The 25,938-nt window shown below is 43.7% G+C and overlaps 1 protein-coding gene across 3 annotated transcripts in view; it reads right to left on the bottom strand.

Annotated features, from left to right (window-relative positions):
* The window catches only part of LOC133347680 (delta-type opioid receptor-like), a 46,911-nt gene that overhangs the window by 8,279 nt on the left and 12,694 nt on the right, over positions 1-25,938 (bottom strand). Inside the window, exon 2 of one of the 3 annotated variants that reach the window (XM_061560169.1) lies at positions 5,816-5,888. Coding sequence is in view for 2 of the 3 variants with exons in the window: in XM_061560167.1 (XP_061416151.1) it covers positions 12,542-12,828 (287 nt within the window). In the remaining variant the exon portion in view is untranslated. Of the gene's footprint in view, positions 1-5,815; positions 5,889-9,469; positions 9,532-12,541; positions 13,279-25,938 lie in introns of those variants that run through there. The other 2 variants (XM_061560167.1, XM_061560168.1) reach the window with 2 other exon arrangements.

Genomic DNA, 25,938 nt, shown 5'->3' with positions numbered 1-25,938 from the left:
GCAATCTAGGCGAGGCCGGAGGCTCTGCACGGTACTAGGCCTCGACACCCCACCCGTGTCAAGCGACGACTTTGTGGTATAAACTCGATATACCCAGCGTTGCCCGGGGGGAAAATACATTTAAAATCTTCTGTAAACTTTCAAACATTACATAACAATGAAATCTGTGTATATATGTAAGATTATTAAGAAATATATTTTTCACCCGGGCAACGCCGGGTACTTCTGCTAGTTACATATAGCATCGTCAAGCGGACAGCCAGAGTTGTGGAGAAATCCTCTTGCTTCGGTTTTAAATAGAGGGCAAAAATGAGATGTCGTCACTTGTTAGCCACACAGGTGCGAATGCCAGAGGGGGGGGGGGGGTAATGTATGTATATAAATTACAATAGATAACCATTACCGGTTGGGTTATTCATAGGGTAATCAAACTACATTATGCATGCACACCATGCCTGTACATCCTGACGTTTTTGGCCGTGTCGGTTGGTAGCGGGTTTAACGACACATAACCCAAAATCTCTATTATGAATAATATTGGTCGCGAAAGCTTCCTGTTAAAATGACATCTCCATCTTGCGTTGGTCCTCTAACCCATGTGTTCCTCTTTCTGTCCCCCAATGCAATTCCAGACATGCACCTCTGCATGCTTCTTTGTGAATGTTTCAACTTTTGTTTATTAATATAAAATATTTCAGATCCATTCACTGATTAAAATCTTCCTTTCTTGGGGTAAATAACAAAAGCAACATACTGATGTAGTACATTAACGTAATTACCTATGAAAATTTGCCAAAAATGTTTTTACATTCTCTAAATGGAAAGAGTTATTACATTGATATCTATGTTATAATAGATTGAGGTGAATTCGTTAAAATAGGGATTGCATTATGGCTCGCAGTAAATATATCATCTGGCAAAAAAACATCACTATCTCTTAACAACACAATGAGTGTCACACACTGAGAACAAATGAGAAATGATCAATGTTTCTAAATTAAATTACCATGTCGCAGTTCTATATTTTAGAGAACATTTTCCTTTTCTCATTTCCTGTTAATAAATAATCCAATCGACTATGTACTGGGTTTTGCATTGAGAACAAAACAATCAATTAATATATATTTTTTAATGAAATCAGTTTGCAGCTAATACAATTTCAAGTTATCTTGGACGAGACTTGGAAAAGTAAGGTGACATTGATATTTTTTATTACAGTGTGATTCGTGTATCTTTTTTTACTACCGAGATTAATGATTCCCATTAGTAAGGATCACTCGGTAGTTTGTGCCCAATCATATAAGCATTTAGAAAAAGCATACTATTCTATTCACAGATGTTGACGAATGGAATGAGCTTTATTCTAGCTCTAATGCACCACATTCCCAATGTCGATACAATGTTTATTACACATATTTGTCATTAACTCCATATGAACCATAACATTATTATTCGTTGCAGTGTTCGGTTTCCTTGGGTTTGAAAATCCATTGCTAGATACGTCGTGGAAACTGTTTAAAGCTGTAGATGTGCTTGACCTTGGCTTTTCAAAGTGTTTCCATGAAAGATGTGACCACTGATGCAGTCGTCAACTTCAAGCCCATTCAATCTTTACTTCTGGTGGAAGGTGGGATGGAACACTGCAATGAACATTAATGGCAGGCATCATGGCATGCTTATCACAAATGTCTCCATCTCCTTGGACTAATAGGGAATTGAACGTGAATGTCCTTACCATTGTGCACACATTTCACTGCATGTGTCACAATACCTGACAAATTACTGCGTATTAAAGCATTGATTACATCAAACTCTATTCGAAGCTTTCGTGACTGCATTAATTACTCGTTGGTTCTTTCGGTAAAGTCACGTATAAAATCAATATCAAATAATAATAGTGATAAAACACAGACACGGGGACACTCTGGCTTGGGCCAAACTATACCCGGGTTTAATCGGGATGGGGGTTATTTTAGCCTGTTACATCGGAACCCTAGCAGGCTGGAGTCTAGGCAGTTCTTGAATGGGATACCAATATGCAAAACGGCTGTTGTATGAAGTGTGGTTACTGCGTGGGCAGCAGATTTCATTACAGGCAAATCCAATGGTGTATACACGGTGACGAGATGTTTATTACCTCGCCTGGTCGTGGGTTTAATCCCAACCCTGACGCCTGTATATTTGGAGTTTGCATGTTCTCCCCGTGGTCGCGTGGATTTTTCTCCGGGTCCTCCAGTTTTACCATCCAAATTTAGAAACATGCGTTTCGAGTATTTGACCGCTATAAATGTTCACATGATAAGCCACTTCGTTGTACTATCATTTGTGGCCAGGTAGCTTCTGAAAAAGAGATATATAGCTCAGTGGGCCTTACCTGGTAAAATAAAAAATAGTAAAACAAACAGTAAAGTCTTACACATGTATGCCTTGACCAACCTGCACTGAGCAGTCTGGTGAAGTATGGTCAAAGTACCCCTTACAACCCACAGAGCGTGGGGAGGCCTTCATCCAGCAGTGGATTGCGGATTGACAAAAGGCTGTACATTATTGTAATTACTGCTCAATAATCCACGTGACACATCTTGCAATCTATAATTGAGCTCAGTGGTACACAGTGGAGCCATTCATCATCTTGCATTTGGATTTTATTTGGTAATGAATTCAAATTGCACATGACTCATGTCTCAAGACTTAAGGAGGTAATACATCACATTTGTCTTTATTCATATTCAAGGACGGGGCTTCATGTCAGCTAGCACAAATGATCACGTGACTGCAGGTGTGTGTATGTTCGTAGGGGGCTGCGGAGGGGGGCATAGTGATTAGCTAAGAGCCTGGAAACCGAGTCTCTCACGATTAACATCAGCGACGAATATCTTAATCAGTCCTGGGTGACTCAGTCTTAAATAAGTACCTGGTGCAGTTTGTAACCATCATCACTGGCGTGGTGCTGGTCATACAACCCAATCGTGTACCGTACGGCTTTCATGAGCACTTGCCCCAATAGCTTGTGCAGGTTAGAGGAGGAGGGGGCATCTTTGTCTTCATTCGTAGCCTATTGGCTGGAAACGCTCCCTTGGCTCCTGGTGAGCAGTGCATTTCTATGTCATGGCACATTGCGGTCACGAAATTAAACGTCCGTAAAACATCACGGCCACGAGTGAAACTTTTAACAAGTCACAGGGTGAGTTCTCTTTGATCTTGACACTGAATCGGTTACAGCAGGCTGCCTCCTTAGAGAACATTTTCCCCCTTGTACCCAAAATATGCCCTGCGTCATCATCATCACCACCACTGAAGAAGCTCATGCTTCATATGCTCAACTGCAGTGGTTAGTGATGGCCCATAAGGGAGTCCTGAGTATGAGTCATTCTTTTTTTTCCCTTCAGCCCTTCAATTATTTAAACTCCCAGTGAGACGGTAAACATTTTACAATGTCAGCCCTGCAATTGCCACTCGCACCACTGCTGGCAGAAGGGCCTCCACTGGAGAAAGTCCTAAAGAGTTGCTTTGGAGGGAGATGATGGACGAAAGCGACAGGATATAAAGGTGAGAGAAATGTGGACAACAGATATGAGCGTACTGAGATGAGAGAAGAGAGCTGTAGACAAGAGATGAGAGATGAATGCATGGTTATGTTCACGGTAAGTTGTATGTTTATTAGGATCTGATTTCGAGCTCATATTTGGTGCATTCCGAAGGTTCCCATGAATCTGCAACATATTTTGCCCCTTGAGCCACTTGGGGCCCTCATCACGTGCTTCGTTGGGTGTTGCCGAGCACGACTGTTTGCCACAATGAGTAACCAGCCCGATGCATTCATTGAAATAAAAAACACACACGAGCAACAACTCCTGATATGAACCCAAATCTGACGCAAACCTTTAGCAGGAACTTGTGTAATACTGGGGTGGAAAGGCACGTCACAGGTCAATGTTGATTAAACACGAGGGCAAGATGTTAATTATCTCGCCTGATATACAGGAAGTCGTGGGTTCAATCATAACCCTGGAGTTTGCACGTTCTCCCAGTGGTCGCGTGCATTTTCTCTGGGTCCTCCGGGGTTTCCTCCACATTTAGAAACATGCGTTTAGGGTATTTGGTGCTATACATTTCCACATGATAAGCCACTTCGTTGAGCTATCATCTGTGGCCAGGTCGCTTGTGAAAAAGCGCCAAGAGATTGGTTTATATAAACAAGAGTTTATTTTATAATAAAAATAAACAATAGTTTAGTTTAGTGTAAACGTAAAACAATATTAAACGCTAATCAAATACAACTTAATGACATGTTTTTTTGCTTTTGTCGATCATGTATTCTAGCTCTCATACCCTAATTATGAATTATTTTCTGTTGATAAATATTGTACGACCCCACCACTTAAGAACAAATAACATCAGTGCACATGGCACAGCGAAGGAATTGAACCTACAATCGAACCTGTTCCCCAAGGTTCAGTCGTGACGTGTATGAACCATTCAACTTTCCGATTCTGTATAATTACCACGCACGCCCACAGAATGAACGTAACATTGGCTGCCAATTGAACGGGCGCGCATTACGATCCTAATTACCAGGATCGTTATCCATCATAGCGGCTACTTAATTGGAAGATTTCACATTCGTTAATTATGTCTAATGATATTATGTCTAAGCAGCCAGCTTGGCCCAAATGAGTCAATCGCTTCAATATAAAAGTGGTGTAATGCAGACATTGCAGAGCACCTTGGAGGGGAGGGGAGGGGAGGAGAGGGGAGGAGGGTGGGTGATGAGCTGTGTGCTATTCGTGAATTAACAGGAGGTAGGAGGGATCATTTAACCAGCAGAAAAAAAGGCAGCTGGGCAAGATGAGCACGGAGCTGCTTATGGATGGCTTTTTCGATTTACATTGAGTTGTTTTTATCCAGTACAAAGCACAAAAATAGCATTTGGATTGCAAGCTAAGAACACCGTTTATGCATTGCATATTCACCCGTATATAGTATAAATGTGTCCGCCATTATTAAATAATTCTAATTAGGCTGCAGGTTCAACTGCGAGGTTGATATGTTGGAAGCATATTAGGGTGTTTACACGTCGTTTTCCCATTTGAAACAAACGTAGTTTTCCCAATTGATTGCGCCTGCAAATTGTTGAAGCTATCATTCTATCACTTTTTCACTGCTGTGATGCTGTTTAATGATCGGCTACGAATGAGGCACTGAACAGACTAAACCCACTTTATCATTCTTCTCTTTGAATTTACCATACAGGACCCTCCATTGTGACCTCTACCTAAAATCCAATCAACACACATTGCTTGATGCAAGAAGACCTCTGTTCATCCATAAAAAAATTATTGGAAAATTTTAGCTATACTTGGATAATTCATGAACCCCATTATCAAACCCAAGAAACCTATCATTTAATAGCCTTTGTTACCTATCCCTAGAATAAGAATTGGAAAAGGTGACAAAGCCTTTGCCGTTGCAGCACCAACGTTTTGGAACAACCTTTATTCCTCCCTTAACATCCTAAACTTTTCTTCAAAAATATCCCGAAATAGAAGATTAGTGCTGGATGGAACCACATTTGCCAATGTGATTTTTAACGTTGATCCTTACCCGTGTACCGATAGTTTAATTTTAGTGTGCAATTGTATCGAGTGACTGTGTGTTGTGGACTGTGTGATGTCTTGGTGTGGTCTGGGACTGTTTTTGTTTTTATTTTGTTGACTTGCCCAAGCTTGCATTTAGTGTTGAAAAATCTGGAGGAATTTATGTACGTATGTCACTTGTACTTTCATATTTTATTTACTTTTTGTGACTTGCTTACCTTTTCTCAACTCTTGCGTCCCTTTAGTTTTTTTGTGTTTGCTGTCGCTTTCTGACCCACCCCTACTGGACATCTGTGGGGAAAAAAAGCTTCACAGCTCATCGCATTCCTCCAGGATAAAGACATATTGCGATTCTACACCGTGGTTGACACACGAGTAGGATGAGACTCCTACGATACACCCTTCGTACTACCCAGTGTGTGCGCAGGTTTATTGACGACTCCCAAATTGCAATTCCGTCATTGCAGATTACATCTTTTAAGGACCCCATTAATTTACACAATGCATCTTCAGTCTAAGAACATAACACGAATCCCATATTAAGATGACAGGCACCAAGATGGCCATGTACACGGCGAGTTTTTTTTTGTGTGTGCGCAAGTTACTCTGGCTGAACGAAATACTGGACAATGCTGATTTCAAGTTGCCCAGCCGATAATGACATATATTCGGGGAAGTCTGCGATGTGGGTGGTTAAATTACTCCAGAGGAGTCATAAACGTGCCTCCAATCTGGTTACAAAATTTCGGTCAGGAGCCCATGTCGGTGCATGAAAATGAAAGCTCCATCATTGTTGCGTCTTAATATTAATTTTAATGCGCTCCATGTAGCGCCCGTGTCCTGCCGGAGTCTGCGACTGAAATTCTCTATTCCCATGGCAGATTCCAGTCCCATGCAACACACCCACCATTGCTGACTTCCCGTAAGGAGGCACTTATTGCATTTCCTCTGGAGGCATGATGGGGATGAGTAGACCGCCGACAAGGATTTTAATTCGTAAACCCACTTTCCCTGGGCTGTATCGTGGGCAGTGTTTGACCATACTTCACCACGCTGGTCTGTGCGGGTTGGTGACTTGCCATGAAGGATATGACTCACCACTGGTGTGGGCTAACCGCTGCACCACTGCTCACCTTTTTAGCGTGCATTATCAAAAACTATAATTTGCTATTAGGCTGGAGCAGGGTGGCGCACGGTATATTGACATATATTAATACTGTACTGTTTACAGCGACGTTTTAAAGGAAATCGTCATAATCATCAAATAATTAAAATATCTAATGCGTGACTCCTCACAAACTGATGTGAGAGATCAAAACACAACATGTTTACACAATACATAGACATTGCATGTCTGTTGTCACTTTCCCTGGCCAGTGGATAAAGCCGGAGTGACAGTCAAAATTAGGGGAACACGCCAGAGAGTCGGTGGACGAAGGAGATAGAGCGATGATTTATCAATCAGATCGTGTGCAAATGCTACTTTGATTTGGTACATCACATGAGCGCACTGTCAGATGCGCTTCTGCTGCCGTCTGAAACGCGCTTCCTTCCGATATTAGGAAGCCACTGGGAGCTATACACGTTTAAATTTAGATTAAAAACTAATTTGTTTAGAACTGCTTTTTGTATTTAGTTTGTTGTCCTTCCCCCGCAGCTGCGATTAGCACGGTTGGCTAAGTAGGATGCGAAATGCATACATGCCGATGGATTACGGCTTTGGAAAGCCTCTGTTCAACAGTGGATAGACCATGGCTGATGAAAGTGATGGTTCGGTGTCGTGTCGGCGTTGATGGGCAACGTGGGTGCAAAGGGGACGGCTGTTTCGTGGTGTGGGTTGGTTAAATAATTAAAAAGCTGCAGATTCAGCGCGGACCGCCAGGTGGCGCAGAATGCTCTATCTCCGCGAGATATTCCACGCGTCATTACCTTCTTTCCTTCTCGTCGATTTCCCTCGGTAGTTTTACGAACATTGAACTCCTGATGACTCCATTTACAAGGAGCATCTGATCTATCCCGAGCGGAAGATCAATCCTCTCACTCCCCCATAGCCGGCGAGGTCTCGCCGCACACAGCACAGGCGCATGATGTACACGACACTACAACGTGGGAGTGGGAGTGCGAGTCAAAACAACGTATGATCATTTTTGCACCGTGAATATCTCCACCCCTCCCTACGGTCTCCCCAACCAGAGAGGACTTCATCCGGCACCCCTGTCTGCGCATATTGGGGGCACGGAGCCCGTCGTCAATCAGAGACGTTCCCGCTTGCCTTGCCCCGCGGGCTGAGTGTCGAAAATAGATCCGGAGCAAATCACAACCGGGCACATGAGCTCATTCAGGGGGGGGTGGGGGGGGCAACCCACCCACGCTCAACCTGTTGCTGCTCACGGAATCCTCACGGTCGATGATGGAGACCGGGGGGGTGGAGATGGTATTTCTACCCACGAGTATGCCTGGCTGGGTGCGACGTGGAGGAAAAAACATTCCAAGCGGTTCACAGTCATTATATTTGCAATGATTGGAGCCGTGGCTCCAATGGTTTCGCGCACTGCGTTATGAACTTGATCTATCAATGGATTGACTAGGTCTTTACAACTCTTTGCAACATCTGTTTCGGCGGTGGCAGTCGGCGGAAGGAGAGAGAGGATGGGTCCTCCGCGGGGATCGAGGGATGATGGTTCGATCGTCGCATCACTACGCACGTTTGTCTAGCAACGAAGAGACCACGGATGATGATGGTTACGCGTGATATGTCTCGTGTACCTCGCACGCGGACCATTTTGATGCCGCGTTGGTCGTGATGCACAAGAACAAATGATGAAACTCGACACGTACGTCAATAACACTGCCTTTAAAAGGAACACGTAATAATCAGCCGCAACGTTTTGTGCTAACACATCTTACCACTACAATGCCTTACATAGGAAACACGTACTAATTCACCGATTACTAATCTATCATGTAATTACAATAACCCCCCTCCCCTCTGATCTCTGCACCTGGTGGGTGCAGTGATGACGTCGTCCTGCTCTATCTAAGACCTGAAGCAGGTGGATGGCTTCACGATTCTGGCAAATCGCCCGATGATGCTGGATGTAATTACCAGCGAAACGTCGTACTACTCAAGTTGTAAATGTCGTGGATTTACTCTCCAACACACCGGTGGGCTGAAGTAGTAAACTAATTGGCGCGTTGTTTACGTGACAATCCTTACTGGCTGTGTCGGGTGGTGGAGGGTTAGGACACATTGATACTTACGCGATCTAACCTAAAAACCTTTATTATGCATATTGGTCGCGAAAGCCTGCTACGTGTTAAACTGGGCTACGGCCCTTCTTGGGCCGTAGCCCAGTTGATGTGATATGGGCCATAGCGTACGTGCCCTAAAACGTCGCCTATTATTATAGACATTTATCATTTAAAGGCCATTATTGACGAACGTGAGAGGCCTTTTTGACATTGTATTCAGAGATTTATAGAAAAGATTTCGCCAGTGGGTGGCGCTACAGTAGTGCCGGGGTGCCGGACCATTCAACTGTGACACGCATTTGTTGATTTGTGTAATTTCTCACCCGATATTTTGGAACGTAACACAACGTCTACCTCGCGCGCATGCTTTCGGTGCACGTACCTTCGTGTCAATGATGGCAATGAAATAATTCAAACCGATGATCGATTTTTTTTGATTAATGAGAATCGTAAGTGGGCTTAGGTGGGGACACGTCGCTTGAAGGGAATGGACGATTGATGGTAGACGGTGAAGAATGACTGGAGTGGCAGCCCAGGAAAGGAACGCGTCTGCGAGGTCGTGCACCTAGGAGATGGAGCGATGGAATCAGGTAGTGTACAGGTGCTGTGTGGATTATTACTTCGCGGTACCGTGGAAGTTGTTGCTGGGGTGGGCGGCAGAGGCCTTCATCCAGCAGTGCATTTATCGTGGCTGATGTCGATGGTCGATGACCTCGGGCACATGACGTGAGTAGATATACATGTTCTTGGTTCTTTCGGTAAAGTCACGTAGAAGGGAAACAATAAAATAATAATAAAAACATAATAAAATACAATTCTCACGACGTTTCGGCCACATCGCAAGCAGCCGTCCTCAGAAGTCTTCTCGACAGACCTGTTCTCCACCTGAGGACGGCTGCTTGCGTTGTGGCCGAAACGTCGTGAGAATTGTATTTTATTGTTTTATTTTTATTATTTTATTATTTCCCTTCTACGTGACTTTACTGAAAGAACTAAGAAGATGGATTCCTGCAGTCACGAAAGCTTTAAATCGAAATTTAGATATACATGATGAAAAATGAGAAGAGGCTGTTCACCTTTTGGCAACAAAGGAGCCGGTGTTAAGATGTTCAAACACCAAATAGATACCTATTGCAAGGCATCAATTCGGCATTAACCACACTTACTTGTGGCAAAAAATGCAAACAAACATGATCTGATAATATATGCATTGTCTTTGAAACCGATCGGCAGACTTGATCCCTTGCAATATCTTTTTATTTGGTGTTTGAACAACTTAACACCTGCTTTATTGCCGGAAAGGGTAAAGCCTATTCTTTTTTTTCCCCCATCGTTTTGATTCTGGCAAAAAGGTCCCGTAAATATATGTATATACACAATCTCACGCTTTTAACAAAAGCTCGTCACATTCGTCAAAAACACTGCCTTAAACGGAAACAAAAATATAATAGGCGACTTTTGGGCAATGGACCCTTCTTCAGAGCAAAGCGGCCAGAAATGTTGAGTGGATAAGATCTGGACACGGCACAATACGGGTGGGTTCATCAACTCCTTGAGATCGATGAAAAATGTTTCGGATGAAAAGGTTTCGGGAGAGGCATGTTAAATCTCTCCAGGGTCTTCAATGAGGAAACGCATCTCTGGAAGTGCCACAAGAGCCTGTGTGGGCTATACGCGAGATCTTTGTAACAGTTGAGTGGTTATAATTATCAAACTGCGCTACGAACCTAGCCACCTGATTTCTATTCCCGGCCACGGATAACATCGGTGGGGAGCGATATTAGGAACGGCCCCTTGGACTCCCGTAATGCGACTCCGCCTTAAATGAGTACCTGGTGCAATGCGTAGTAAAACTTAAATCCCAAATGGGGAGACAAAAGCGGCCGGATGTTTTGCTGCAGATAATATTCCCTCGTGCGCCACACCAGACTCTTAATAGGCGCTCGCTGACAGCACTTGCCCCAGCGCTGGTGAAATGTATGATGGACAATGCTACACGGGAACGCACTCAGAAGTGCCTTTACCACGCTCCCATTGAATTGATATGGCGATAACAGAGCACCCTCGCGATACAAATTGTCGTGACGGATTAGCTTCACAAACGTGCGCGAGTATGTCCAATGGGCCGTCGACACAAACGCCGGCAATAAGAGCAGCGGATGTGTCTTTTATGGTTTCATAAATGCGATCGTGTGTCCGATGCTGCTCGTCTTCTGTTGTGTATCGTCACGTAACATCATCACCACCACAACCATCACAATAGCCATCATCGGGGAGAGAAGATGAAATCGCGTTGGGTGGTGAGATTACACGAACGGTACAGCACCCGCGGTGCAGATGGGCAGTGCGTTTGTATCACGGTGCGGTCAAAATGTGCACACGCAAGCCGCACATGCATACACCAGCGTATACACCAGCGTGTTGCATTCCTTCACTCCGAACATGTGTTATGATAATTTATACAGCCTTTTGTGTAAAGCCACTGCTGTATAAAGGACTCAACCACGCCGAGTCGGTAAAGGTTTTTTTTTTTAATTAGTATTATACTTCACGTTTGGTTAGTCCGAGTTGATGTTCGGTGGGGGGGGGGGGGGGTGTCCACATGCATTTACATAACCACTATACACAAGTTAACACTATGCACAAGTTCACATTGGAAACAACAACAATAACAACAACAATAACAACAACAATAACAACAACAATAACAACAACAACAATAACAACAACAATAACAACAACAATAACAACAACAATAACAACAACAATAACAACAACAATAACAACAACAATAACAACAACAATAACAACAAACACTCATCATCTGAAACGATAGCCCATAGGTTCGGTTCACGTGAATGTAGGCACACACATTGACATCCCAGCAATGTAAAAGACGCGCATTGTGTGCACACGCGCGCTTGGAGCGAGCGCCCTTTTGTGCAATTTGATCGCTTCTTGGGAACCCGCTGCGTGTTACAAACTCCGCGTGGGCGAGCGCGAGATTGCTAACGTGTGCGCGTGTGCCATTGTGTGTGTGTCAGTGTGTGTGTGTGTCAGTGTGTGTGTGTGTCAGTGTGTGCGTGCCAGTGTGTGTGTGTGTGTCAGTGTGTGTGTGTGCCATTGTGTGTGTGCCAGTGTATGTGTGTGCCATTGTGTGTGTGTGCCAGTGGGGAGCGGTAGTGTAGCGGTTAGCGCGCTGCGCTATGAACCTGGCGACCCGGGTTCGATTCCCGCTCACGGCTAACACCAGTGACGATTATCTGAACCGGTCCTGGGCCTCCCCTAGGTCGACTCAGCCTTAAATGAGTACCTGGTGCGGTGTGTAAACATCGCCACTAGGGAGACAAAGGCGGTCGGGTGTGGTGCTGGCCACCCACCCCCTCGTGTACCGTTCCGGCCTTCATAGGTGCTCGCTAACAGCACTTGCCCCTACAGTCTGTTCAGGCTATACGGGGGATCTTTGTCTTTATCTTTGTGTGCCAGTGTGTGTGTGTGTGTGTGCCAGTGTGTGTGTGTGCCAGTGTGTGTGTGTGCCATTGTGTGTGTGTGTGCCAGTGTGTGTGTGCCATTGTGTGTCAGTGTGTGTGCGCCATTGTGTGTGTGTGTGCCATTGTGTGTGTGTGCCAGTGTGTGTGTGTGCCAGAGAGGGAATGCGACGGTGAGTGACAGTTCTGAGTATCAGCACCCACCTTACGATGACATACATGACGAGAACGTTGCCCACGAGGCCGACCACGCACACGAGCGAGTAGAGGATGGGAATGACGATGGCGATGGTGGACGGGGTTGCCGGGTTGTCGATCTCCGGTCCGTCGTCGTCGTTGTTGGCGTTGTGGCAATTCCACACCGGCGCGGCAGGCACGGGACTGCCGCTGCTGCCGTTGTGTGTGACCGGCGGCCAGTCCCAGGAGCAAGCCAGCAAGCTCTGGTTGGTGGTATCATTTTCCAAGTCTAATTTCGGGTTAAAACTATCCATGTTAGAGCCGAAATGTGTTTTTTTTAGCCTGATTTCCTGAAGATACAACCAAACACCCCCCCCTCCCCGCCCCCAAACTAATGCTCCGTCGTGATAATAACGCACACGTTGTGAGACCTAGAGTTTAAACATACACGTGGCATTTAAAATGTGGATATGTACAGAGCACGCGCAGCAGCACTACGCTGTGTATGTAACGTGGACTTGTACAGCCTGCAGGATATGTGACAGAAAACCCGCCGCTAACCACCAAGTTCTACCGAGAGCACCCCCTCCTAACTTTTAAATGAACGGCCGCTGCAGTTAAGCGCCGGGGTTGAGTGATGGCGGTAGAGGCTACAGGTTTCGGAGGCGCGCAGCACTTTCAGATGAAACCATTCGTGGGAAAAACAAAAGGACGATGACCACCACCAACCACCACCAACCACAACTGCCACGGCCAAGACTTTGCAGGTGTCACGCGCTTGGTCACTCGTGGTGGCAGTGTCTCCTGCTACCGTCTGGAAGCGCATAAATTGCGAAGGAAATGATAATGCGCTGTGACGTCGCGTTGATGCGTTTGGTAATGGGTGGGAAGTGTCTCTCGCTTTTCCCACCCCCTTTACATTTCACATCCCTCCAAGCGTCACATCTTGGGGTGTTCCCGTGAGCCCAACAACAACAACAATCAATCTCAATGACTTATGTGAACGTTCTCCTAAAAATCGCATTGCAACGAATTACAGTGATCAACTGCCCTTAATTCATGAGAATCCCATCAATTATATTACCAAAAAATTATTTAGCTACACGCATGCATCTTACAATATACGACGGATTGTGTAATGTTTTTTAAGTGAAATACAGTCTTAAAATTAAATTCGGAAATTTAAAATACTCACTGAGAACCCATCACATATATATGGTAGAATGCGATGTTTTTAACTTTTCCATTGCTCACAAAAAAATAGAAATGATCGCAAGGGGTCCTCCTCCTCCCACACGACCAGCCGAAGAGACGCAGCATTTCGCTACTCCAGGCGCATCGGTGAAGCCTGCTCATTGCGCTGCAACAGGATCAAAATGATTCCGCGACAAAATGATCGATACATTATGTTAATGCTTTAGGCCCATAAACGGAGTAATTGGGCGTAGCTTTGCCCATACAAGGCATACTGGAAGGGGAATCGACGGATTTTTAACGTTCCAATGCTCGATGAAACGAGAATCGACCGATTTTTAACGAGACGAAGCTTGATCCATGCTTCATTCAAAGCGCCCTAATTAGGCTATGCCTTGTTGACGGTGATTGGCTTCCTTTCTATATTAACAAAATGTATCATTCAATCTGTTGCAGATTAAGTTCATCTTGTCACAGCGCGTCTTGCTGTCCGCTGTCCAGTATCTATACAATCGGCGTAATAGTAGCCGACACTGTTGTTTTAATAGCTGATGTGTTTTCAATATTTCGGCAGAAAATAAATCAGGCGTGCACAGTTGTGGTGTTTATTTGCACGTGGTGCAGTATTGCATTGCGGAGTGGCACCACGACCTGTGCATATATAGTTTTAGTTAAAGAAAAAAAAGCAATTTTGTCAGGGTCAGTCATGTATTAAGTGGACTCTGGTGGAACCACGAGGGGGAGGAGAGGGTGGACGGGGGATTGGCAAATAGGTAATCCCCCCCCCCCCCACCACTAAAAAAAAATCCCGTAAACGGGGATGTATAAAACGATTTACTCAACGGTAAAATAACAAAAATAGTGTCTTATTAACACCGAAACAGAGGAGCATGGATTGGAGAACATACACAAAGTTCGATACATCATATTGACTAATCTAGAGTTGAAGCTTTCGTGACTGCAGAAATGACTATAGTCATTGATTCTTTCGGTAAAGTCACATATGTAGAAATAAAATAAAATTTTAATAAATCACAAATAAAAATAAATCACGATTGTAAGCAAAGTGGATGGGCCTGGGATGAACACGTGTCGCTCGAACGGGTGGTCGAGACTCATGACGGAATTGCAGGCAAGGGAATTCAGCGCATATTATCTCCCCCCCACCCCATGGAGATGGAGTGGTAACATTGGATCGCTTGCAAGGAGTGAGGTGAATTGTTACAGCGCAGAAAGGTGAGAGCTCGCTAAAGCTTGATAAACTTTTGACTTAAAACGTTCGTGACTGCAGGAATTCATATTCTTTGGTTCTTTCGGTAAAGTCACGTAGATCGAAAAATAATAATAAACCATTCATGTAGACTGTAGCCTGGTTCTTAATCAGAGTGAGTGTACTGGCAGTCTATAATGTAGACTGTAGCCTGGTTTTTAGGCTTGGTGAACTTAATACTAAGGCTACAGTCTACATTATAGACTTTAATTTAATGTAATATTTGTTTTATCATTTTTCTTTTTATTCACTTTATTTTTATTATTATTTCTTTATCTACGTGACTTTACCGAAAGAACTAAAGAACTTGAGAAACTTGTCCAACGGTGGATTGTTGATGGATTATGCTTAACACGGTGCTTCTCATATTAAATGTTACACATCGCCTAACGTTACAAACCGCGTGACATCAAGCAGACATCCCATCGAGTGTCCTCATCCAGCCCAACCGCCTCGTTCCCGATCCCACGAACCACAGCGTCCACCCCCCTACCTCGCTTAACGCGCTCACGCGTGTCCCTGAGTACGTATGCAGCGAGACCCTTTCGTCGCTACGCCCTCCGTTGTAACTAAGGTTCTTAAGCGGCCTCAGTCAGCGCCTGGTACATTAAGCCTCGTTGGGGCGCAGCCCTGCAGGTGCTTGCTCATGCCACACTGCTGGCAGAAGGGCCTTCCATTTGAGAGAGCTCTGGAAAGGTCGGTCATCCCTCTTTACACGGCAACTGGAGATGCGGAATTTAAACGACAACGTAAATTATTGATCACGCCCGGTGCTGCACTTTTCAGGATTTCGCCATTTTCAACGTTCTTCAGTAAAAGTAAGTCACGATGTCTGAAAAGGAACCATTAAGTGTAAGTGATAGCAGAAGTGGACAATAGATGGTCAACCAATGTAGTAGATATGTTGTCTATATATATATTTTATTTTACGACTTATTTTGAGTATTGTAATTTTTTTAAGACGTTATAGATTTTCCAGTAAATATGTGTTTCATAAAGGTTTGCTTTATTCCTCTCAGTGTGATATTATTACGTCGTGGGACTCATTTTTGTTCAGATGAACGCATCTCCAATATCTAATTAAAGTCGATGGGGAAATAGTTCGATATACGGAATTTGGCTTTACGGACAACTATTCAGGAATGTATCTGCTCCGTATATTTTACGACTTATTTAGAGTATTGTAATTTTTTTAAGACGTTATAGATTTTCCAATAAATATGTTTCATAAAGGTTTGCTTTATTCCTCTCAGTGTGATATTATTACGTCGTGGGACTCATTTTTGTTCAGAGGAACGCATCTCCAAATATCTAATGAAAGTCGATGGGGAAATAGAGTTCGATATACGGAATTTGGCTTTACGGACAACTATTCAGGCATGTATCTGCTCCGTATATCAAGTGATGCCCTATTAATAAGATTTTTGTTTTATATAATTCACAAGTGCCCATCCATCTATCATATCTCCCACACAGAAAGAAAACATGACTAAAGCAAAATAAATAATGTTATCGCTGAAGATATTCCTGGAATATTGTCAGTTATCAGAATTTTGAACGTTTTTTTGCAATTATTAATTGCTGCTTACAAGTAGGCCAGCGAGTGCCTTTGGCAAAGGAAGATGCTACCACCATGCAACATTTTCCATCTACATTCATAAGCCCTTGTGAACCAACGTTTGCAGGAGTGTTCAAGCAACCATGAACATTTCGGTGCTCTCAGTTGGATCACCTTCACAATAATTTCTCGTAGTAGAGTCCAGTACGTGCTCATGTAATGCTGTTGCAGATGCATTCCGAGATGGTCATGTCACTGAAGTTATATGCGACATGTTATCTTCATCGTCTAGTATGGAGGAAGGCGTGGGTTCAATTCCGATCCTGACACCTGTGTATTTGGAGTCTGCATGTTCTCCCCGTGGTCGCGTGGGGTTTTCTATGGATCCTCTGGTTTTTCCCTCCACATTTAGAATCAACATGCATTTAGAATATTTGGCTGATATACATTTCCACATAAGCCACTTCGTTGAGCTTTTACACTATGTAACACAATCTTTCTTCCTGGGTAGTAAGTGTTATTTCGTAATTGCTTATGCTTTAAAAGTATAGAAAATGGCTATTATTCCCCGCATAATGTTGCTTTTGTAACCAGGACAGTGATATTTTGAAATTTACCTATTTTCAATGAGAAAACGGGCGAATTTGTGTCTTTTCGTTCACATAAAGTCAGAAAACAACAACATATGAATCAAAATGAACATGTATTTATACTAAAGTAATACAAAAACGACTACAAAAGATTTGGAAGTTAGTAGTTTTTCGAGATTTACGATTATACTGTAAATCACTTTCACGCATCAGCCTCCAAATGTAGTCTCCCATCATGTTCTCGTTATACTGTCCTTGGTAGCGGCGTTCAAAGTCCAGCATATCCTGGTGGAAGCGCTCGCCTTGCTCCTCCGAGTATGCTCCCATGTTCTCCTTGAATTTATCAACGACTACAAAAGATTTGGAAGTTAGTAGTTTTTCGAGATTTACGATTATACTGTAAATCACTTTCACGCATCAGCCTCCAAATGTAGTCTCCCATCTTGTTCTCGTTATACTGTCATTGGTAGCGGCGTTCAAAGTCCAGCATATCCTGGTGGAAGTGCTCGCCTTGCTTCTCCGAGTATGCTCCCATGTTCTCCTTGAATTTATCAAGATGAGCATCGAGGATATGGAATTTGAGGGACATCCTACAGCCCATTGTACCGTAGTTCTTCACCAGAATCTCAACCAGCTCCACATATAGTTTTCGACCTTGTTATTATCCAGGAAGCCACGAACCACTGCTGACAAAGCTGTTTCAAGCCACTTTCTCCTTACGAGTAAGCTTCTAGGGGAATTCATTGCACTCCAGGATCTTATTTATCTGTGGTCTGACGAAGACACCAGCTTTGGCCTTTGCCTCAGACAGCTTAGGGAAGAAGTCTTGAAGGTACTCTTTGGGTCTTTACCGAAAGACCCAAAGAGTATGAATTCCTGCAGTCCCGAAAGCTTTAAGTCAAGATTTAAGTCTTGAAGGTACTTGAAGGCTGCCGACTCCTTATCTACAGCTCTGACAAATTGTTTCATAAGGCCCAATTTGATGTGCAGTGGTGGCATCAGCACCTTCCGGGGGTCCACCAGTGGCTCCCACTTGACGTTGTTCCTCCCCACAGAGAACTCGGTCCGCTGTGGCCAGTCCCGCCTGTGGTAGTGCCCCTTGGTGTCAAAATCTTTTGTAGGCATTTTTGTATTACGTTAGTATAAATACATGTTAATTTTTATTAATATGTATTTTTTTCTGACTTTATCTGAACGAAAAGACAAATTCGCCACATTGAAAATAGGTAAATTTCAAAATATCACTGTCCTGGTCAAAAAAGCTAAGTTTGTGGGGAATAATAGCCATTGTCTGTACTTTTGGGGCATACGCAATTAGGAAATAACACTTTCTACCCAGGAACAAACAAAACATTTTTGTTACACAGTGTTATTTGTGGCCAGGGCACTTCTGAAAAATAGCAATATAGTTCAGTGGGCCTTACCTGGTAGAATAAAAAATAGTTTAAATCGTTTTTTTAAATATCATGTGTAAATGCGGGGGTGGTACTAGTCTCTTATAAATCATCATTACTGACGATAGTGTATTTTTATCAGTTACCGGAAATTACAATTTCCAAATGTTCCAAATACAATTCCACGTAAAGAATGTCTGTGACAGAATTATAAATGTGATTTTTTTTTTTGCAATGTACAAGGTTAATTTAATGGATCACAATTTACAATGGGAATAGCGGTGGCACTGTGATGAATTCAGTGACCTGAGTCAAATCCCGATCATAGCTGCTTCCAGGCTCCCCCCACAATCACCTCATACTGACCAACATGGTGAAATATGATGAAATAATCTGCGTGATTAACACGGGAAATAGTAGTGGGTGGACAAAGGATTGAACACGTGTTTTGGGGTGAAACATTGTAAATATACAGTCAGTTTTGTCAACCCACTGCTGAGTGAGGGCCTGTTGTATCTATGCCCTGTTTTCCGTTATTAATATTAAGAATAATAAAGAATTTTTTGTTTTGTTTTTATTATATCTATATATATATATTTTTTAATAATGAGGACGGCTCACTTCTCCTCACGGGCACACCGGGAGTCCATGAGACATGGAGGGCGGTTGAAATGATAGGAATTCGGTCACAAAGAGGTCATAGACATCCAGACGGACAAAAAGATGTATGGACTAAACCTCCCAAGACATCTGGAGATGTACAGATAAGGTGCAGAGTAAATAACGGTTGAAACTTCGCGTTTTCTTAACGTTTTCCTCACCGAAAAGTAGAAACTCAGCAAAGATAATTAACCAACAAACAATAATATTTTTACTATTATTATATGTTTCCTACCTACACGACCTTCCAAAAAAACTAAAGAGTACGAATTCCAGAAAGCTTAAGTGGAAACATAGTTACATTTAACCTCAGGACATTAAAATATAACTCGGAATAAACACCAATCTCTGGAGAACTAAACTGGGCGAAGCCCCAAAATAATAATGTGACGAGGAGCATTACGAATATTCATTAAACATAGACGAATGATAACCACGATACTAAGACCCAAGGAACTCATAAAATATAATTCAAGAATAAATGTAACACACAGGACCACATAAATGTATTGCAAACATCTCCTCGACCACCTTTGTCTTCCAGCGGGGTCTGACCTCAGAATGACCCACCCAGGGTAAGCAAGAGGGAGCAAAAAGGTCACAGGGGGGAATCGGTGCCTGACATTCCAAAGGTGTCTGCTTCTTCTCGCTCTGTTTGTGTTTTTTTTGTTGCCCGCTCGCAAGGAATGCAGAGAGAAGGGAGTCACGTTTTTAAGTTAGGACAGACAGTCTGAGAGCAGTCTGGGTTGAGTCGTGCTGAGTCTCGCAACTCGGCTTGCGACGCGGTGTTGCGACGGGGCTCGCAAGAGAGCGGAGGCGCGTCCTGCCTCGAGGAGAGATGGAACGACGAGACATCGTTAAAGTGACAGTCTGAGAGCAGTCTGTCGAGTCGTGCTCAGTCTCACAACTCGGCTTGCGACGCAGCGTTGCGACAGGGCTCGCAAGAGAGCTGGGGCAAATCGTGCCTCGAGGAGAGATGGAACGAGGAGGGGTCGTTCGAGTCGCAGAAGTCTGAGTTCAACCTGGGTCGGGGCTGGGTTTCAGCTGTGCTCCGGCTGGCGGAGCGTCGTGAGGAAACGAAACACCGATGCCGATAGCAGGTGTCGCTTCTCGCAGAACGAAGTTAAGTGCGAGTGAAGCTGGCAGCTGCACGAACAAGGGAAGCACGGAGCAGAGAGAGTGACGAGTGACGACAAGCAATCAACCTGTAAAAGGGCGGAGATCGCCAAGCGTCGACCAAGCGAGCAAAGCAGAGAGCGCGAAGCAGTGGAGGAAGCCTGGTCAAACGGCTGTGAGGGAGAGGACAGCGCCATCGAATGCGCCGTGTGCCTGAGGGCACACCGACCAACGACCAGTGTGAACACACAAGACGTCCAGAGCGACGGCGAGCATCGTGCCGACTCAACAATCAATCGAGCAGTGGAGAAGCCGGGGGCTGCCACCAAGAAAGCGCGAGCGCCACCGAGCGACACCCAGCGCCACCGAGCGACACCCAGCGCCACCGAGCGACACGAGCGACCGAGCATCTTCAAGGACAGCATCGTGCCAACTCGTCATCCAGCAGTGGAGAGAGAGAGCGCACAAGCAGAGACACGCAGGGGCTCGCGGCGGCCACGCCCAACCCAGAGAAAACTTCTGGCCGCTGTTTGTGTTTGTATCCTGCTACACCACACAAGCTAACGACACAATTAATATTACGAGGGGACAACGCACACACAGCACGCACACGAATAAGACTTAAAAAAAAAACATTGTCTTTGCGTTTCAAAAAGGGTTGCCATTTCGAGGTGGTGCGTTCAATATCAACTGATCGTGCAAAGCAGTTGCTGCCGTCGAGTTACATGAATAAAAAATGTTTAGTCATTCATATTAGGTAATCGCATAATATCGTAAATGCATAAGTGTTTATTCATTAATTTTAGTCAAATGCATAGTCTCGCAAATGCATAAGAGTTTATTCATTCATTTTAGTCAAATGCATAATCTCGTAATTGCATGAGAATGTTGGGTTATTCATATTAATCGAATGCATAATATCGCAAATGCATAAAAGTTTGGTTATTCATGAATTATTGACGCATGTTTGACCTGCATGATAGAATATCACATGCTTGTTAGAATAAAATTGCTTAACACCAACTGTTCGAGTGCTTCTTTCCAAGTCCATGCAAAACGATCTTATTCATAAGAGCTGTTGCCTGTGATGAGATCTGAAACTGGTGACCTAAAATATCATAACACACACTAAGATAATCGGTAAACGTTTAATCGATGATCATCGTGTTATCCTGATTGATATAACTCTGGATAAACGAAGCTGAGCCTAATTATCACAACTGCTCACATTAACATAATCGCAAGCATCCGCATAAATTACTACGATTATCTCCGTGATTATCATAATTTATGCATATAATTACACACAATATCATAATTTATGCATATTAATACACACACTATCATAATTAATGCTATTTGCGCATTTTTCGGAAAATTATTAATTTTTATTATTTTTATCAAAATTTCATAATCCCAACACATACAACAGGCCTCCCAAAGTATTTTGACCATGAGAGATATTTGACCATACTTTGCGATGAGGGATGAGAAGAGCTCGGAACAGCAATGGATTTCATTGCACTGCCCTCCACTGCTCGCCTATTGCACCTGTTTCTTTATGCATGGTGGTCAACCATCCGAGCACTATCCAGGCTCAAGCCCGTTTAGCTTCAGAGATTTAATGAGATCGACCGCATTCCGGGTGATTTGGTCAAAGGCATACAACGTTCGTTGCACCGTAAATATAAAAATCACATGGCTGCAGGAGTACACTTTGTAGGCTTTCCGATTGTTCAGCGCTGGGTGTTTTGCCACATCTACAGCTGCTCTTGCTGCCGTAGAGGTGTCACTTTAAAGCCTTGACTTCTTGTAAGATCTCAAACTTGCAAATAGGGTGACCTCTCAGAGAGAGAGAGATGTAGTGGAGCTGCATCCATTACATGTCACCTACCACCTCGACCAGAACGCACAGACCTCGCGCAAGCAAACATCTATAATTGGCTGCCGCTGTACCAATAGTTCACGCTCATTGCGATACATTTCACGAATTCACAATCGCGTTTGGAATAATAACGGCGTCTAAATGCAGGCGCCATCTGAAGATGCTGCGCACCAAAAAAAAGAGGGTGGGTAACATTTATTTTCGAGGCAGTCGCGGACATAGGCAGAGGGGGGGGGGGATGGAAATTGAAGGCTCCTTGCTGAGAGCCCCGTTCTGTGCGTGAACCCGGGGAGGGAGGCGACCACGGGAGGCTGGTGGGGTGAGGGGGGGAAGCTTTGCGAGTTTGAAACCGCCGAGGGCAGCAGAGGCGGGGAAGATGCGATCACCCCGCGGTGTATGCTCCCCTGTTTAAATTCATCTGAATTTACAAGAAAGCACGACCACATGAGATATATATATATATATGCACAGTATACCATTAGCACGGACTAATCGTTGAATCGTTTAGGGTGTTCTGTAATTACCTATATTGATTCGTGCGTAGAGTTAATGGCAGACGGTGTTTTCTTCCGTTTTATGCCCGGAGATGCCAGTAATATTTTATCTCTGTAATTTACAAGTGGCACAGTGGTTATTGCTTGCTGCTCAGTGAACCTGGCCACCTGGATTCCTGGCTATGGCTAACTATCAGAGGCAAGTGATAGCTGATCGGACACTAAGCACTGCCTCCATTTACCATGACAATATGACATGGGGAGGCCTTCTTCTTCTTCTGCTGGATTCGGCAATCGGTTGTCAATTATGTGCCACGTCTTTATTGATCGATATAGTTCATCATTTGGATTCCGGTCGACCTTCAATAATTGCCTGAGATCTACACACAAAACCGATTTTCACGTTACGTCCTTTCAACAATTATTTTATTTTCATCCAGCAGTGAATAGATCATGACTTAATGATGAATTTAATTAGATCAAATAACGTAACAAGTAGGCTTGCCACTGTTTTCTGTTTGCAATGCACTTTGTTCACGCTCCACTTCAGCTACGTGTTCAGCTTATTGCCCAGAGGTGTACAGTTGCACATGGTGCAGGCAATTTTTTGATGCTAATTCTTTGGCTAGCTATTAAGTCTCGGAGGCTTTCTTTCCCCTCCAGGGCTCTGTGTGCTGTATCACTTAAGTCTAGTCTCTTGTTACACTGGTTTAAAAATAAAACACATTTCCCATCTCTTCGCTGTGCTGTGCTCGGTAATGCGTAATTCACCTTCACGTGTTAGTGATGAGTGGTTTCCTAAGGTTATTAACCAATTTCGTAAATGCACAACGGTGACTTGTTCTCAGTTACAACACTTGTCTGGCCAAAGTTATTCAATTGGCCATTAATGGACCAAATACAGTGTCGTAATGGGCTTTTGCATTCGTAATCTTTGGCATTGTTTTCATCTACCCTAAAGCCTAGCCCTACCTTCCAGTTGCTATTCCTCTTTATTTTGTTGAAAAGCTGTGATATTGGTGGAAGTTAAATGCTGATACACAATGAATTACTGTTGGGCTATATTTGTTTTCGAGAGGGGTCTTTGTATATTGGTTGTACATTTTATATGTCGCCGTCTCTTTTTGTTTCCAGTACTTTGTCAATTAATGTCGTGTCAGTCATGGAGGTTGTTTGTTCATACTTTATTCGTCGAACATTGCGGGTTGATCAAGGGGGTGTAGAAGTGGTCACCACTAGTTTTTATATCACTCGCCACTGATGTTAGTCGTGGCCAGGAATCTGTTTTGGGTTTTGAAGCACAGCGCGCTAACCACTACGCCACTTGTCTCCACGCAATCACATTTTTTTCCACTGCCAAATGTATTTTTACTCTGTTTTGAAAAATAATACGACCGAAAATATAATACCACAGAGTGCTTGATCCCATTGCACTGTTGAACGTCTGACTGGAAGGTCGCAAATTCAGGTCCAGGTAAAGGGTTTACATGGTCCATTTTCCCACTAGTTTCAATGAATTGAATTCGGTAATAAGTGTCGTTGAGGGATATACTTATCTCGGACAAAAAATAATTTTAAATACTCTATACGCCAAAGGCTCGGGACCACTAATGATTATGAAAACTGCCAATTGTTTTGAGCATCGCATTTCACAATATGGTTACATTTTTAATTGATATTGCATTTTGCTTTTTATTTGATTGTTTTTGCTTTGTTGTACACCAGAATGAATAAATAATACTTCAAAGTTCTTCAAAGTGAAATTACTTTTGAGTACCGTAATATGTCTGCAGGTTGGCAGTTCGCTCAACAAAACTCTGCCAAACTATAACGCTTATAATGCACGTGCTGTTAGGCTAACACAAACATTATTAGACCACAACATTAAATACAACAAGTTTGACAGCATAGGCAACAGTAGATTCCAAAAAAACCTTTGTAAAACCTATGCTACCTTTATTGTGGAACATTGTTGTGAATCTTATAAGCTGAATATAATGAGGAATTATAATTATGATAAAACAGTGTTTTGCAAAACAGATGCTGTCGATCTTATATAACACATTCCTGCGGAGGGAGCTGGTAGGAACGTTGGGTTGCTCGGCCAATGGCCAGGGTCAACGGCGGCGTGGTGTATTCCGCAAATATGCCCGACTGTGAGGGCGGGCACAAGCCGGCGTGAGTAGGTTAAACGTTGAGTTTTATAAGGGCACCAGGGGGTGACCAGCCCCTCCCCACCCAGCCCCACCCTTCCCACCCTCCACCCAGCCCCTCCCCACCCTCCCCACCCAGCCCCTCCCCACCCTCCCCTCCCCACCCAACCCCATCCTCCCCACCCAGTCCCTCCCCACCCTCCCCTCCCCACCCAGCCTCTCCCTCCCCACCCAGCCCCTCCCTGCACGACGGACGGACACAATAATCCCCTGTGGGCTGGTGTAACCAGGAGGTTCCTACCAGTATCAACATCTTTGGATAGCCATATCGCGGGAAACTTGACTTTAAGTACGACTGTATAATGTTTGAAACATCTTCAAATAATTTATTACATGTCCAATTACATATACTTTTAAGGAAAATAATAAAATAATGGTATTAAATCACACTGTTGGCACACCAACAAGAAGCATACGTGGCACCAATAAAATTACATATTAGCAGTGAATTTTCTATGCAGCTGAATATGCACAACGAACCTTGGTTTAGCTCTGAAAATTATCTACTGTGCCCAGAGCTTAGAAACATTATTGAAGGTGATTGTTTGTTTTTCTCCAAAGCAGAATAAACATGGTTTATTCATGGGCTCATACAAAACGTGTCTGAGGCAAGCATGGCACAACATCCAACCTCTGCCACCGTTGGCTAATTTGTAAGTCGAATGTTGAGGCCAGTTTTATCAGCCGCTGCAGCTGTGACATGTAATGCTTGAAGAAACCAGCACTGTTATTCCAGTTGCAAAAGCAGCGCGGTGCACTGCAAGTTCACGTGGCTATATGTTCGAATGCATGCTTTCTTTAATGGTGACAAATTAAAGAATCCGGAAAAAAACATTTTGAATGTTCAATGCTGAAGGGAACACGTTGTGGAAAATGTATTTCGTGGACTTTATTTATTTAAGACACGGTTGAAAATGACACATTTCCAAAACATATACAGCAAACTATCCTAATTAAAGTACCCTAACCCGAAGATCTAAATGCCCCCCCCCCCAAAAAAAAAACCTTATAGCTGTTTTAAAGAAAATATGTTCCGCTAATATGAATAAT

This window comes from Lethenteron reissneri, chromosome 26 (genome assembly GCF_015708825.2).
Source record: "Lethenteron reissneri isolate LAM-NWPU_2019-01 chromosome 26, ASM1570882v1, whole genome shotgun sequence".
Lineage (NCBI taxonomy): Eukaryota > Metazoa > Chordata > Hyperoartia > Petromyzontiformes > Petromyzontidae > Lethenteron > Lethenteron reissneri.
The sequence above is the reverse complement of the archived record's forward strand: the minus strand, read 5'-3'. Positions and strand labels throughout refer to the sequence as shown.